This window comes from Sorghum bicolor, chromosome 1, assembly GCF_000003195.3.
Source record: "Sorghum bicolor cultivar BTx623 chromosome 1, Sorghum_bicolor_NCBIv3, whole genome shotgun sequence".
Taxonomy (NCBI): Eukaryota; Viridiplantae; Streptophyta; class Magnoliopsida; order Poales; family Poaceae; genus Sorghum; species Sorghum bicolor.
In genome coordinates this window covers 67,977,661-67,993,855 of record NC_012870.2, presented here as the reverse complement: position 1 = coordinate 67,993,855, position 16,195 = coordinate 67,977,661, and the positions used below count along the sequence as shown (strand labels likewise).

The 16,195-nt window shown below is 45.0% G+C and overlaps 3 protein-coding genes across 6 annotated transcripts in view; 2 read left to right on the top strand and 1 right to left on the bottom strand.

Annotated features, from left to right (window-relative positions):
• LOC8081069 (UPF0481 protein At3g47200) lies at nt 170-2,179 on the bottom strand. The gene has a single exon (XM_002465321.2). The coding sequence runs from the start codon at nt 1,752-1,754 to the stop codon at nt 423-425; it is 1,332 nt and encodes a 443-aa protein (XP_002465366.1). The 5' UTR covers nt 1,755-2,179; the 3' UTR covers nt 170-422.
• Nucleotides 11,504-12,476, top strand: LOC8081068 (calmodulin). The gene has a single exon (XM_002467924.2). It carries the CDS (start codon nt 11,519-11,521, stop codon nt 12,263-12,265), a length of 747 nt encoding a protein of 248 aa, XP_002467969.2. The 5' UTR covers nt 11,504-11,518; the 3' UTR covers nt 12,266-12,476.
• Nucleotides 15,242-16,195, top strand: part of LOC8081067 (NHL repeat-containing protein 2) — a 28,518-nt gene continuing 27,564 nt past the window's right edge. For all 4 annotated transcript variants that reach the window (XM_021464643.1, XM_021464637.1, XM_021464647.1 and 1 more), the window contains exon 1: nt 15,242-15,803. In XM_021464643.1, the coding sequence (XP_021320318.1) occupies nt 15,257-15,803 (547 nt within the window). In that variant the 5' untranslated portion in view covers nt 15,242-15,256. The remainder of the gene's footprint in view (nt 15,804-16,195) is intronic.

Sequence of the window (16,195 nt, the reverse complement as noted above, 5' to 3'; positions counted from 1 at the left end):
TTTGCTAACATGGCGCTTTAATAAATGTGTGGTGAAACTGACAAGTGGAGGATGGGTACAAGTACAACAACGCACGGGAAGACGGGTCGTTGCCGTGACATTTCACAACAGGAGGTCGTTGTATTTTTTCGGGTGTAACACTATAACATACACCTGTAATTTTAATACGTTAACCAGTCATCCAAGCAACATTTTGCAACCAACATGTATTTACAGACCTGTGGACTGTGATTTTACGGTGGTAGTTTAGTCTAAAACCAGCCTTCCAAAAAAAAGGCCTGTTTGTTCCCTCGAAATCACTCAAATTATTCTTTAGCTTTCCCCACTAAAATAGTCTCTAGTTTGATGGATACAAAATCAATATATAATTCCAAATAAATAATTACACAAATGCCAAATGGAACCACGGTACTGCAGAGCGATCATCTGTTCCAATGGCAGTGCTCTCGAACGTCCCTGAATAGGCAGGCCAGCAGGTGCCGGTCGTAGTCCATGGTCGTATACTGTACCACGTGGTTGAAGTAGGCCACGGCGTCGTCGTCGGCCAGCATGCAATGCATGATCCCGCACCGGCGGAGCACCTCCAAGTCCCTCCGCGAGTTCACGAGCGATCCGACAAGCGCCACGAAGCCCGTCACCAGGTTGCCCGCGTCCAGCTGCCGCGCCGCGCGGCCACCTCCCTGCTCGAACGCCACCAGGTTCGCGAGCAGCACCTTGGCGCCCTCGTCCATCACGAACGCCGGCACGTGCAGCACGCCGTACCGGAAGCTGACGTCGAACACGTCCCGCGGGGTCGCCTTGCGCTTGAACGTCACGCCGGCCTCCTCCATCTTGCCCGCCGGCGGGATCATCGACGTCAGACGGCCTTTCCTGCCCTGGCCGGTGCGCGGCGACGGGATTGCCGGCTGCTTCCAGATGGCCAGCGACGCGCTGTTGGCGTCGCCGCCGATGCTGTTGCGGCGGGCCTTGTCGCTATCGGCGGCTGGGTTGAGGACGTTGCACTCGTAGTGCAGGTGCAGCAGGTGGTGGATGGTCTTGTCGCTGCGTGGCCGGATGACGCGGCTCGACGGCAGGTCGCCGGCGAAGGCCTTGCAGAAAACGTCCAGGAGCGCGTCGCGCTCATCGGCGCCGCCGTCGTCGCCGCCGGCCGCGAAGGCCACGCCGTGCAGCTTCTCGATGACGAAGAAGGGTATCTGGTTCTCCAGCAGCAGGACGTCGTGGTACATGTGGTGCCACGCCCACTTGGCGCCCCCGGGCGCGGCGAGCTGCCCCTCGCCCTTCTTGAGGAAGAACTCGAGAAGGAAGCAGCCGTCGAGCACCAGCAGCTCCGCGAACTCGTCGGCGCCCAGGCCGAACCCCTCGGCGTAGCACCGGCGCGCGTCCGCCTCGACCTCGCGCGCGGCGCGCACGTACGCGCCGAGGCCACCGCCACCGGCGGCGGCCTGCTTATTCTTCCCCCGCGACCGCGAGAGGAAGTCGCGGAGGAGGCGCCACTTGTGCTGCTGCGCGGCGCCCAGGCCGGCGCGGCCGTGGTAGTACGGGCCCACGGACACGACCTTGGGCTCGTACAGGTCGCGGTGCCGCTCGCGCACAGCCGAGGGGAGGCGGAAGATGGTGTAGGGGTCGTCGTCGGCCAAGGGCGCCGCCGCGTCCACGCGCCGCTGCATGGCCTCCACCTGCGCGTCGTCGTGGTAGAAGAAGCCGTTGTCCTCCTCGCCCGCGGCCGCCGCGCCGCCGTTTCTCTCGCGCTCCATGGCGAGCGACACGACACGAGACGAGACACCCGCGGGGGAGAAACTTAACTTGGAGCTTGTGCCGAGGGGACGGGGATTTTGAAGGACGGAAACGCGCGGCTACAGGAGTTGACCGTCTCTGCCTCTCTGGTATGGTGTGTGTACGCCAATATTCCTGCGGAGGAGCGTGTTGCCGAGTACGTACGCAGATTGGCGCAAAGTTGCAGCTGTCCGGCGCTTGGTCTACGGAGTTAGGTGTCGTGCTTTTTCACTGATGTCGTACCAGTAAGCTGGACTTGTGGAAATGTTGGAAAAAAATATTATCTGAACTGGTAAATTTCTGCTTATTACTGTGGATTCCAAAAGCGCAGCTGTATGTTTCGGAATGTAGAAGTGTTATTTCTATTTAAACTAGTGTGTATTGTTACTTGGTGCACAAATGACTAGGAATGGATTTTTTTTTTTTACTTAGCTTGGACATTAGAGATACCATATGTTTGGAGTGGTTTACAGTGCAGCTCTTATCGGACAACCATATGTTATTCGTCAATCCCCATCACAGGCATGTCAGATACTCTCAGACATGCAGCTACGAGCTTAGCGAAAGATGTCACGGAAAATACTAGTAAAACCCTGTTGGAGCTTGAAGCATATTGTTGAAGCGGTCTAGACGAGCACGGGCAGATGGTAACAGCTGAGGCTAGCGGCAAGAAAACGTAGAAAAGCACATCGCGCTCGGTCCAGGACGCCGCCTCGGCACGTCGTAAGCAATCCGGGATTTTCCAAGCATCCGGACGGAGTTTCCACTGCTCGCGCGACGGCTGGCACGCATGAGGCGAGACGACGGACTGGGTCGCACGTCAAGCGGGGGAGGTGTCATTTTGTAGACGATCATGCGCTGCACTTCTCTGGGGACTAGGGACTTGGTGAGGAGGTACAAGCCCAGCTTACTCTCGTCATGGTATACGTTTGCACACAGCTTCATTGATCGTGTATTCGTGTTGATTTCCTGGATGGCATCCGTGTCTGTCTTTTCCATTCATGGACGCAATCACGCAAAGGAAGAAATCGTAAATGGAAAATGCCAACTAATTTTTGGAAAATGAAACCCCAGTTGAGTTGGGTTGGGTTCTAATCCTACTCCTGCGTGCCGGCCGCCGCGCGCCGACGGCCCCAGTGAAGATTCAGTCAAGTACCGCTCGCGTAGCAGGTCAGATGTGCGACGGAAGTACTTCCCCTTCCCCGGCCATATGCAATCTACTCTCAGACCGCGTTAACTATCACCGGTGTGCGCCGTCGTCCAAACAACTTGCTACTCACCGGCAGGGTCACATATAGATATTTTGATGACAACCATATATATCTTTTTCAAGGTCCTATTAAGTTTCCGTCTAAAAACTTTTTATATATTAAGCATTAAATATAAATAAAAAATAACTAATTACATAATTTGCATAGAAATCGTGAGACGAATCTTCTAAAAGCATCTCCAAAGGCTTTGTCAAATTGATTTGGCATTTGTTATTGTTTGCAAACTCCCATTACAAAATGCAAAGAATAAAAATAGGTCATCTCCAAGAGAATTGACATCTGAACTTGGCAAAAAATAAAAATAGAAGGTCTCCAGGCACGCGCGCTTTTCTCGCGCGTGACTTTTCTCGCGCGATCGGGTTTACAAACCCATCCACAACTTGGCATTTTTGCCAAGTTTGCTCCCTCATTTGCCAAGTTGCCCAAATTGCAAACTTTAAATACAAAACCATTAGATATCTCTTTTGGAGCTTTTTGACAAATTAATCAAATACAAAACCCTTAGAGCATCTCTAAGGATTTTACATTTGAGGTTTGCATTTGAGTAATTTGCCAAAAAGCTCCAAAAGGGGTATCCAACGGTTTTGCAATTGGAGTTTGCAATTTGGGCAACTTGGCAAATGAGGGAGCAAACTTGGTAAAAATGCCAAGTTGTAGACGGCTTTGCAAACCTGATCGCGCGTGCAAAGTCACGTGCAAGGAAAGCGCGCGCGCCTGGAGACCTCCTATTTTTATCCTTTGCCAAGTCCAAATGCCAATTTCCTTGGAGATGACCTATTTTTATCCTTTGCCAAGTCCAAATGCCAATTTCCTTGGAGATGACCTATTTTTATCCTTTACATTTTGTTATGGGAGTTTGCAAACAACAACAAATGCCAAGTTAATTTGCCAAAGCCTTGGAGATGCTCTAGAGCATCTCCAAGGGTTTTGCATTTGAGGTTTGCATTTGAGTAATTTGCCAAAAAGCTCCAAAAAAAGTATCTAACGGTTTTGCATTTGGAGTTTGCAATTTGGGCAACTTGACAAATGAGGGAGCAAACTTGGCAAAAATGCCAAGTTGTGGATGGCTTTGCAAACCCAATCGCGCGAGCAAAGTCACGCGCGAGGAAAGCTCGCGCGCCTGGAGACCTTCCATTTTTATCATTTGCCAAGTTCAAATACCAATTCCCTTGGAGATGACCTATTTTTATTCTTTGCATTTTGTTATGGGAGTTTGCAAATAACAACAAATGCCAAGTCAATTTGCCAAAGCCTTTAGAGATGCAAGAGCATCTCAATCGTTTTGCATATTTCATTTGGCAAATGATGGAGTTTGCCAAGCCCCAAACAAATATGGCAAACGTGAAAAGAGGTAATTTTTAATGGTTTGGCATTAATCACTTGGCAAAAAAGAAAATCTCGCGGCTGAAGGAGGGCGTAGTCGCGCGACCACGCGCGGAGACGACAGATTTTGCGCGAGGGACGCAATGCCAAGCGCGGAGTGGCATATATGGGAGTCCTTCTCCTCTATTTGCTAAGTTATCAAAATTGCAAAGCCCAATTGTCAAACCGTTGGATAGGTGTTTTTTAGATTTTGTTTACAAATACATGAATGTAATGTCTATTTGCTAAATTGTTGGGATGCTCTAAGTTAATTAGTCTATGATTAGTCATAACTGCTACATATTAATTAGGCTAAATAAATTTGTCTCACAATTTCTAGATAAGTTATGTAATTAGTTTTTTAATTAGTATCTGAACACCTCTTTTAATATCTCATGAAACATTTAATGTGACAAAAAAACTTTTCATTCACAAATCGCCGAAGGGGGACAAAAAAAAAAGGCCTGTCTATGACCAAAACGAGTGTTTTTGGCCCAGCCAACACTCGAATAGGCTGTCCAATTTGATCAACGATTCTCTAGGCTAGCCCTTTCCCTTCAAAACCTAACCATCCTTTTAACTCTGCCTTCCGGGGACGGAGCCAATAGATTTAAAAGAAGTTATGCTTGCCTAGTACAAGGCCCTGTTTGACAGGGTTTCTTCAGCGGCTTCAGCAGTAATTTGGAGTTGTTTTTTACCAAACAAAAACGAGGAGAATGGAGTTTATAATCCACTCCTAGGCCAGCTTAGGGGGTGTTTAAGACTGCTCCACAAACTCTATCATAGAGCAGCTCTATGAAAACTGGAGTTTGTGGAGTACCTCTTTAGGTACTCTCACAACTCCACCCTTTTTCCTCCAACTAAGTGCGTGGATTTTTAGTGGAGCGGAGCAGTCCCAAACACCCCCTAGCATCCTAGAGCATCATGGAGCTTCACCACCTTATTGTGCATGCTCTATTGGCCTGTTTTGATGCTCCATCTTCAGAGAATCATCTCGACCCAGCCGCCCATGGTTTGGATAGTCCGGCTCTAATCCTACAGACCTCCTGGGACGCTCATTAGAAACGCATTGTGTATCAAACTTTCTACCTTAATACAAAGATGTATAAATATATTGCATATTCGAGAACAAAAAAAAAGCAGCCATCCCTCCTTGACCTACCTTAGGGTATTCAAGAGAGTTGTTGTCGGGTAACGATCTCGTGATTGCCCTTGCAAGAGCGTTGCAGCCACCATAGCCCCCCATTTCCATCAACCATCGGTCCCCCTCTCATCCCCTCTAGTGCATCACTAGAGCTGGAGGGGACGATCTCCCTTTTTAATAAGTATTCCAAGTAGATTGAGTCCCTAGGCTTAGGGTCTCCTCTCCGAGACTCCGACCACGGGAGTGAGCAGGATTCTTTGTTGAAAATGAGGGCCACAACTACGGCATCAACATCCTCTCAGGTACGAGAACATGGAGACTTTTATTTCCACATGACAACATCAAGGCGAAGACGGCGCTGTTATAAAATAATTTTCTCTGATCTCTTCTTTATTTTATTATGGTTAGATCTGACCACGATAAAAGACTAGAAAAAAAAATAAGTTTATCGATCTTGCGTATTCTTCGATAGTAGAAAGAAGAAAGACACCAGAAAAAAAGAAAACTCCACCTACATGAAGTTGACCATCTTTCGTTAGAGATATGTTCTTAGGCCTTTTGATGAGTCATGCATATTGCAAACCATCATATATATTTGGTTTTGAGATCTAGAATTATTTACAACTTTGGTACGGCATAGATGAAAATCAGTTTCTAAAAGTGTAGTCGTAAGTGCTTATAACATTTTGATAACCTTAACTTTTATCTAATATAATTCTTCTTTTTCATCGGAAAAAAAACTTCAAAGATCGGATCAGACCGCTAGGGGAGCTCCAGTCAGCATGCAAAGAATCCATTTTATTTGGATTTTTCATGTCGAAGCTATCTCATGATCTTAAAACCCAAATCAGATATTTAGCAAACTTTTTAAATCTTGATGTAATAAAATTGTAATTTTCATATAAAACATCAGATATTTAAGATCATGGGGAGCCTGTATTTAAGATCATGGGGGGCCATCCAGGCTCAGTTATTGACATGTTTTTCTTAGGCCTTGTTCAGTTCACCAAAAAACCCAAAATTTTTCAAGATTCTCCATCACATCAAATTTTGCGTCATATGCATGGAGCATTAAATATAGATGAAAATAAAAACTAATTACACAGTTTGTCTGTCAACCGCGAGATGAATCTTTTGAGTCTAGTTACTTCATGATTGGACAATATTTGTCAAATAAAAACAAAAGTGCTACAGTACCCTCGAACCAAAAGTTTTTGTCAACTAAAGGCCTGTTTAGATTAGGGATGAAAATTTTTTGGATGTCACATCAGATATGTTGGAAGGATATCGGAAGAGGTTTTTAGAAACTAATAAAAAAATAAATTACATAGCTCGTCAGGAAACAGCAAGACAAATTTATTAAGCATAATTAATCTATCATTAGCATATGTGGGTTACTGTAGCACTTAAGGCTAATCATGGAGTATAGGCTTAAAAGATTCGTCTCGCGATTCTCAACTAAACTGTGTAATTAGTTTATTTTTTTATCTACATGTAATGTTCCATGCATGTGTCCAAAGATTCGATGGGATGGATGAAAAATTTTTGAGTGGGGAACTAAACAGGGCCTAAACAAGGCCTTAGACCATGATGAAGCATTGAGATAGACCCCGTTGTGCTCGCTGCAGCATAGAGATAGACCCCGGTGTGCTCGCTTCAGCTGATGGCCACTTGCGGCGCCTGTTCGCCTGAGCTTATTAACGACATCCAGCAGGAGCTTATCAAACAATTTGTTCAGAACACTCAGCCCAGTAAAGAATGTAGGAAATTTATATCAGCTAAATAAGCTTAAGTTAGTTAAATTTATAGTAAATAATATTAGTGTTTACGTTTCTAAATAAAACTGTTATAAAATATATTCTATAACAAATTTTATCATTTATCAAGAATGTTAGTAGTTTTTTTATATAAATTTAGTCAAAAGTTTAAATTGTTTGATTTTTTGTTTCAAATGAGATTTAAACGTTCATCAAATATTAAGTTCTAGAATTTCTTAGGATAATTTCATTGCAATACGAGGTTCTGATTAAGGTTTATATTTAAGAATAGTCATGTCCTGAGATCTCGGTTAAACAATGTAAACATCAATGACGCAGCCTGCGACGATGGCATCAGGCTGCCCGGATGATGAACCACCGGCCACGTCTTCCTCCAGTGATTTAAAACGCCCGTGGAGAAGGATCACTAGAAATCAAAAGTATGAGAAAGACAGCGGCAGGAACTTGCTGTTCGAGGTGTTCTACAAGAATGGCTACAGCATACGCCATGCCCCTCCACTATCACCTCGTTTTAATAGCAAAGTGAAGAAAAAGCTTGATTTGATGGCATATGGGAAGATCGGTAAGCGGATAACCCACTGAATAAGGGCAAGCCGACCAGTTTTTCTTCCTCGTTAATTTGGCTACAGCCGAATCGGCAAATTCAAGACGAGGGTAAAGAAACTGAGCCCCAATCTTGGTACAATGCAGCCTTCTTCAATGACTCATCAGGGCAATGATATGTTACTAGACTATAAGACTATACTGTGCATGTCAGACAATGCTTTCTAGGCAAGTGCATCTCCGTCAAAACACAGCAAATTTCACTGCTCGGAGCCCAGTGCATTTCATCATCCACAACACGATCAAGTAAAACAACTAGGCTCTGACGAAAAGGAGTAAGAAAAGGTGATCGAATCTGTGGCCCTCAGTAATCATGCTTTTGAAATTCATCAAGGAAGAAAATCTCAGGTCTCAAAGATTGTGCCATCACGGGGCTCACAGAACAACCGGAAAACGCACAATAAACAAAAATATACGGACAGAAATCTGGAAGAACTTTTTTGCGGGCAAATCTTGGAGAATGTTATTCGCTGCGCCTCACGGTGGGCAGTAGGCGAAGCGACTCAAGATCTCCGGAAATCTCGCCCCAGTGGAAAATTCGAGCCCCGGAGAGAAATCTGAGGGATCGACTCATCGAGGGGCTCGAGTCTCGTTGGATTTCTCATCACGGAATCAACCACCAATATCACGAAGTAGTACACGAACACGAAAGAAGGGGAAAACAGTGGGTCTTTCTTCTTTACCTGTGGCGGCGCTGCGGTGGTGAGAGTGTCGTCTCGCGGCGCTGCCTTTTATAGGAGCAGAGGTTACGAGTGCTAGGGTTTTCAGGGTTTTCTCTTCATGGGCCGTGCTGTACGATCTGTATGGACTATTTTGTTCCCATACATATTGCCATATTGGACGTGCAGAGGAGTCCAAGAATTTAGGCCTACTTTTGCACTGGGCTCCTTTTCTTCAGGGGCCACTAGATTTCTCCCCCCTTGTTGGGCTATTCTATTTTGTGGTCGGATTCCTCAGACGTTGATGACGTGTGCAAAGTGCAAACCACTAGTCCCGTGCAGTGAATGGATGCATCTTTCCAAATGTTTCCGTTTGGGTCTTCTTTAGTTTCGAAAAAAATAATTTTAGGTATTGTAGTATTTTAATTTTTATTTGATAATTATTGTACAATCATAAACTAACTAGACTCAAAAAATTCATCTCGTATTTTACAGGTAAACTGTGCAATTAGTTTTTATTTTCGTCTATATTTAATACTCCATATATGTGCCACAAGATTCGATGTGACGGGAAATCTTAAAAAAATGGTTTTGAGATAAACTAAACAACATGGTCATCGGTAAATCGGGGCCTGTTTAGTTCACCCAAAAATTAAAAAAATTCAAGATACAACGAAGATAAGGTACTTGTTTCTAAATTTGTCCAAAAAATGTTAAGCATTGCGCACTTTGATAAGGTACAACGAAGATCGCCTTGCATATAATTTTTCTGATGGAAATTTTGTTGGATGAATGAATAAAATATTCCTAGCTCCAAAAATTGTACACTTTTGGCTAGAATATACTAAGTCAAGTCAGTTTGACCAAACTTGTGAAATAAAAATCAGTTTGACGAAAGTTTTAGAAAAGTATACTATGATATCCAATATGTACATATCTAGAATTATAATTGTTGATATTACTTCGTATAAGTCTAAGTAAACTTAACATAGTTTTGTTTTTATCTGATCTAGAAGTAAGCTTCTTTTGGGCTCAGGACAGATAGAAAGTACACTCTCCATAGAAAAATACAAATATGTGTATCGAGATTCATGTCTGGATTTGTAATCCTTTTGGAATTAGGACACATAGATCAGAGTCTAGTTGCTACCGCTTGGATCCCTGATCCGAAAGGATTGGATTTTTTCGTGCTTTGGTGAGCCGTTCGGGATCCTTTTTGATGACCTATATTGTGATGAAGGGATATCTATATGACCTGATCGATTACATAAAACGCACGATAGCAATAGAACTAGAAAAGTATAAAAAATAGTTACTTTTTTGTTTCAATTTTCTATTTATATATTTAGTATTAGTTAATAGTACTATTCTATTAGTTAGTGATCCTGGCTTTGTGAGGTCTTTTTCTATGATGAACCAGTGGTGGACCGGGGAGAAAAGGGGTTTAGCAGGAAGAGGATTGCAGTGTTTCTCGAGAAGTTAAGTAATCATAAATTTGATTAAATTTATACAAGATAATGTCACATTTTTATTCTCAAATAAGTTTATGATAAAAATATGTTTCATAAGTAATCTATTGATACTTATTATATAGTTTAAAAATTGATATTTTTATTTATTTGGTCAAATCTTCTATTTTTAACTCCTCAAAGATTTCCATTGTTTTTGGATGGAGGGGATAATAACAGGATAGTGCCCTCCCTAATCACCGGCAAGCCGTGCTCCACTTTGTTGCTCACGAACCTACGGTCACCGCTCTGTGCCAGCCATGTGACATTTCATCTACCCTAGTACTCCTACCGCCGTCCTATCGATTTGGACCAGCCTGACGGTTGTCACGTAGCTGATGGCATGTGAATATGTGATGATGTGAACGGTGTCCGTGTCTCTGCGGCTGGCAGTGGCGGGCACACGAGTCACGACACATGGACTGCCAAGTGCCCACGTTGCCACGTCGCGTCCTTCTCGTCCAGGAATATATGCGCGCCGGCCGCCGGGCACTCGCGTTCGTAGGGCACTGGGCGAATCGCGAATGTAATCCCGGGCATTTCACGATTCTCCAAACCGTGAAATGAAAGCTATCTTTTTCTCTACCGTCGGTATTGCACCATCGATTCCACCTCCATGGAAATTGGAATCCGGATTTTTCTTTCCGTGCAGCGACATTGCTCAAAATGGGAAACCATATATGGTGTGGATTTGATGAAGTCTGGAACATGTATGAGCTTTGGTAACATAGGAGAATCATGCTTATATTTGTGTTATATATAAACCGCGTTGAGGCTTTGAACAGATTCTGGAAAAAAAAACTTGAATTTAGCTAAATTGGAAAAGGCTAAATATAATATCAGTATGCATGTTTATGGCATGAATATATTTATTACCATGTGGCTGCACAACTTTCCTTTTCTTTATATACCCACGTGCTGGTGCTTGGTGTTTAGCTACTACAGCAGCAACCTCGTGGCAGCGCACGGGAAGTCGGGAACGGCCTCAGAAAATTGCACAGGCGCGCGCGGGGCGGTGGAATCGCCAGCTGACGCCACGGAAGATCTCAGCCGGAGAGCGACGCCCAGCGGCCCAGCGCCGCAAGAGACCGCAAAGACGTCACCCAACACGTCTTCCAGTTTGTCGTGGTCCAAGTCCAACCAACGGCGACCCCAGCTTCCCGTCAAGCTGTGGCTCCTCCTTGCGTCGCAAGCTCATCACAGATCTCAAGCCAACTGCCAACCAATTAAAATCCAAGTATCTCCTGCCGCGTTGACATGTCACCGTTTCCCACTGTCGGGCCCGAAACACCCCGTCCACCACTTCACGCTGCACCGGACTCGGCGGTCCCACCGCAAAAAGCACCAGGACCCACGGCGTCAGTGCGATGGGCTTGCGTCCACCGTTCCTGCACCGGGTCCACAGGCAAAAACGTCCTCGATGACGGGAGAGTCCGTCCCCCGCTCCTATAAATACCAGCCTCTGGTGAGATGCGAACAGCACAAGCCGCAATTAGCAGCGACCTTCCGCAAAAAAAGCAGAGCGCACGTCCCGTTCCGATTCAGAGGTCCAGACAGTTTGCGAGTTCCCCCCCTGCCCTCTCCTCTTCCTCCTCCTCCCGTCGTCTCCCGAGTCCCGGCGAAGCAGGCGAGCATGTGCCCCACCGGCAAGTACCTGGGGCTCGACCTCTCCGCCGCCGCCGTCTCCGGCGCTGGCGGCGACCTGAGGCCGGCGTTCGACGTGCTTGACGCGGACCGGGACGGCCGCATCAGCCGGGAGGACCTCAAGTCCTTCTACGCCGCCGCGGAGGGGCCCGCGGCCGGCGAGCGGTTCGACGACGACGACCTCGCGGCCATGATCGCGGCCGCCGACGCCGACCGCGACGGTTTCGTGCAGTACGACGAGTTCGAGCGCCTGCTGGCCAGCCGCGCCGCCGCCGCCGCGGGAGGCGCCGGGCGCCGCGCCGCCATGGAGGACGCCTTCCGGCTCATGGACCGGGACGGGGATGGCAAGGTCGGGTTCGAGGACCTCAAGGCCTACCTCGGCTGGGCCGGGATGCCCGCGGCGGACGAGGAGGTCCGCGCCATGATCCGCGTCGCCGGCGGAGGGGACGGCGGCGACGAAGGCGTCGGGCTCGAGGCGCTCGCCAGAGTGCTCGCGGTCGACTTGGAAGGCATCGCCGTTTGAGAGCTCCGTTGGCTGGAGAGCATCGGGCTTAGTATTGTACGGAGTTGATTCTTTATCTCGGGCTTTTCGGTTGGTGAGCGTGGTGCGTTGTCTGTCGATTGTCTTTGGCTGACTGGCTGGTTCAAGAGGACTTCTGAAAACGAGATTTAAAAAGTTCGCATGCGCGTTAATAATGCCCCTTAGAGCATCTCCAAGAGCTTGGTTAAAATGAGCTTGAGTAGTCAAATTCTAATGTTTAGCCATTTTATAAAATAGATAACTTTTTAAAAAAGAAGAGGTTTACAACATTCTTGCTATCAGATAGCTAGTGCCAGTGGTTGGCTATATATGGCCAACGAAAATCAAGGGATAGCAAACTTTCTATTTTACAAAACCAAATAGCACATCTGTTGAAGCCTATTTTTCTACTATAAAAGTTCTAAAAAGCCTCCATAATAAGAATAGCAAAGCTGTTGGAGTTGCTCTTAGACTCGCTTCTTTTTTTTCCAAAAAAAGGGCGAAAAATGCTGAGGCTATTTCTCAATCTCAACAGGAAAACTGTGAAAGAGACACACTTCTCACGCAAGTGCAAGCGCAAATGCCCTTTGAGTACTGCTTTATTCAAATGGCAAATGAGGCCTACTCCCTGTCCCTAAATATTTATTATTTTTTGAGAAACAATTTTGATTTTAAATATATATTAAAAATATTAATATTTATGGTGTATAATTAGTATTATTAAGAATATCTTTTAATTTAATTTTTTAATAAATATTGGAAGATATAAATATCATACATATTTTTTAAAATCAAGTTAAATTTGTGACATGCACATTAACAATGACAGTTATTTAGAGACAAAGATTATACATTTGTTTAAATACTGTTACCGTCCGAGTTCTTTGTGGATTCCTTTTCTCAGGCCTTGTTTACTTCCCAAAAAAATTTGCAAAATTTTTCAGATTCCCCGTCACATCAAATCTTTAGACGCATGCATGAAGTATTAAATATAGACGAAAATAAAAACTAATTGCACAGTTTGGTCGGAATTGACGAGACGAATCTTTTGAGTCTAGTTAGTACATAATTAGATAATATTTGTCAAATACAAACGAAAGTGGTACTATTCCTATTTTGTAAAATTTTTTGGAACTAAACAAGGCATCATTCTTTTTTCTGTTGGTGCGGGACAAGAGGAAGGGAGCCGCGAGCCTGCGATGTGATGGATCGTGGGTGTGTCATGTGTGTGTGGTTCTCGAGGCTCGAGGAAGGCTTGTTCGTAGTGCTCTCCAACAATTTTCATTTTTCTCAAAGGGGCTGTTTGGGCCTTGGTGGCCTTGTTTAGTTCACCAAAAACAAAAAAAATATAAAACTTTCTTGTGACATCGAATCTTACGGTACATACATGAAGTATTAATTATAGTCAAAATCAAAAATAAAAATTAATTACACAGTTTGCCTTTAAATCGCGAGATCTATAATTGGATAATATTTTTCACAAACAAACGAAAGTGCTACAGTGCTTCGAACCAAAAAATTTTGGTAAAATGAAAAGTTTTCGGAAACTGTAGCACTTTCGTTTGTTAGGGCAAATATTGTCTAATTATGGACTAACTAGGATCAAAAGATTCATCTCGTGATTTACAGGTAAACTGTACAATTAGTTTTTATTTTTGTTTATATTTAATGCTTCATGCATGTGCCGAAAGATTCGATGTGACAGGGAATCTTGAAAACTTTTTGGTTTTCGGGGTGAACTAAACAAGGCCTAAATATAGATTAAAAATAGCTAATTGCATAGTTCGTCTATAATTTGAGAGATGAATCTTTTGAGCTTAGTTAGTCCATGATTGTCAAATACAAGCGAAAGTGCTACACTAGCCAAAATAAAAAAAAACACCAACTAAGAGCCTATTTGGTTGAGTGCGATAAAGTTTACCGTCCGTCGTATCGAATGTTTGGACACATGTATAAAGTATTAAATATAAATTATCTATGAAACTAACAACATAGTTAGAGAATAATTTGTGAAACGAGTATTTTGAGTCTAATTAGTCCATAATTGGACACTAATTACCAAATAAAACAAATTATATTAATTAAACTTTAATAACTCTAATCAAACACTGCCAAAACAGCCCTAAGTTTATACTATGGGAGTAGTAAGGCCTTGTTTAGTTCACTTTGAAATTCAAAAACTTTTCAAGATTCTCCATCACATCGAATCTTAGAACACATACATGAAGCATTAGATATATATATAAAAACAAAAACTAATTGCACAGTTTGTCTGTAAATCACGAGATGAATCTTTTGAGCTTAGTTAGTCTATGATTGGATAATATTTGCCACAAACAAACGAAAGTGCTACCGAGATCCGAAATCTTTTCGGAACTAACGGCAAGATTAGACAAAAACAAATAGGTACACAGTCACCGTACACGTGTGTGACCACATTCTCCTGAGCGAAGGTAAAATATTTTTATCTTGTAACATTTTAGCATCAGCATAATCTAATTTTAATGAAACGAACAGGGTACCAAATCTAGGGAATGACTAATAATGATGTTACTTGCAATGGACATGACTAATGCCTTTTTTCTTTATTTTTTGCAGTGGCAATCGCGCTATTTTCCCTCTTCCTTCGAAGGATCCACAATCCTTACAATGTTTTAACTTTCATCCATTGGATCACTCATCCGCTGACAATGTAATGCTATCATATAAAATGGCCACAATTACTTTATTTTTATAAAGGCTCATACGCTGGCGTCAACCAAAAAAAAAACTCGGAAACGCCAAATGCAGGCATGAAAACAGCCTGTGTACATCTTCGAACTTCGAAGCATATTCCTTGCTGGCTGATCTTCTTCGCTCCGTGTTTTCCCTTCTCAACACACATTTGCGTCAACCTATAACTGCAGATGTATTTTCGTTTTCATCACCTGAAACGCATATATTGTTTCGTGTGATTGGAGTTTATCACAGAAGATAAGGCCACACGGCGCCCACATGTACGCCCAGGACAATCGCGAGCAGCAGCAGCGCACCGCGTCCACGCTCCACCTCCACCCATCCACTCGTGCGCCGCAGCGGCCAGCGAGCGATGAGCCGTTCCTCCACAAAAACCATCTCTGCCACAGCGCACGCTCCCGACCCGGCGAGTCCCACCCAAGCCGAGCGGCCATGGCGCGGCACCTCGCGCCTTCGTCTGGAAGCCTCCACCGCCTCCTCGCTTCTCGCAACTACCCGCCCACTTCCCAGGCGCCGCCTCCCCGCCCGCTCCTCCTCCCGAAGACCCGATCGGCGGCTATGCAGCTCCCGCGACGCGGGCGGCGCGACGTCGTCGCCGCTGCAGCTGCCTCCGCACCGTCGCCCTCTTCTCCGGGGACCGAGGTGGCGGAGGGAGCGGCCTGGGGGAAGGTCTCCGCCGTGCTCTTCGATATGGACGGCGTGCTCTGCGACAGCGAGGAGCCCTCGCGACAGGCCGGCGTCGATGTCTTCGCCGAGATGGGCGTCGAGGTCACCGTGGATGACTTCGTCCCCTTCATGGGCACTGGTAACTAACTATCTGAGGTCCTAGACTCCTAGTTACTGGCCAGCTGCCCCTGCCATTCGCGTTTCTGCATTGTATGATCAATTTTTAAAAAGTTCAACTCCTCGAAAAGCCAGACGTCCAATTATAGGTTGGAGGTCTGAGGAAGTAATCCATTATCCACTCCGCTTTCGACAGTAGCATCCTATGCCACTTAACTTCCGTGCTATAGACTGTTTGACTTGTAATTATATGTTCCTGCCCAATACTATTGTTGATCCAACGGTAACTACAGTGGTTGCTAGTTCGATATGCCCTTACCAAATATTGACATACAGATTGGTGTATTAGAAATTTAGAATGCTTGTTATGGCCCACCACGTTCCTGGGACCATGGTCACATTGCTTGCATCACA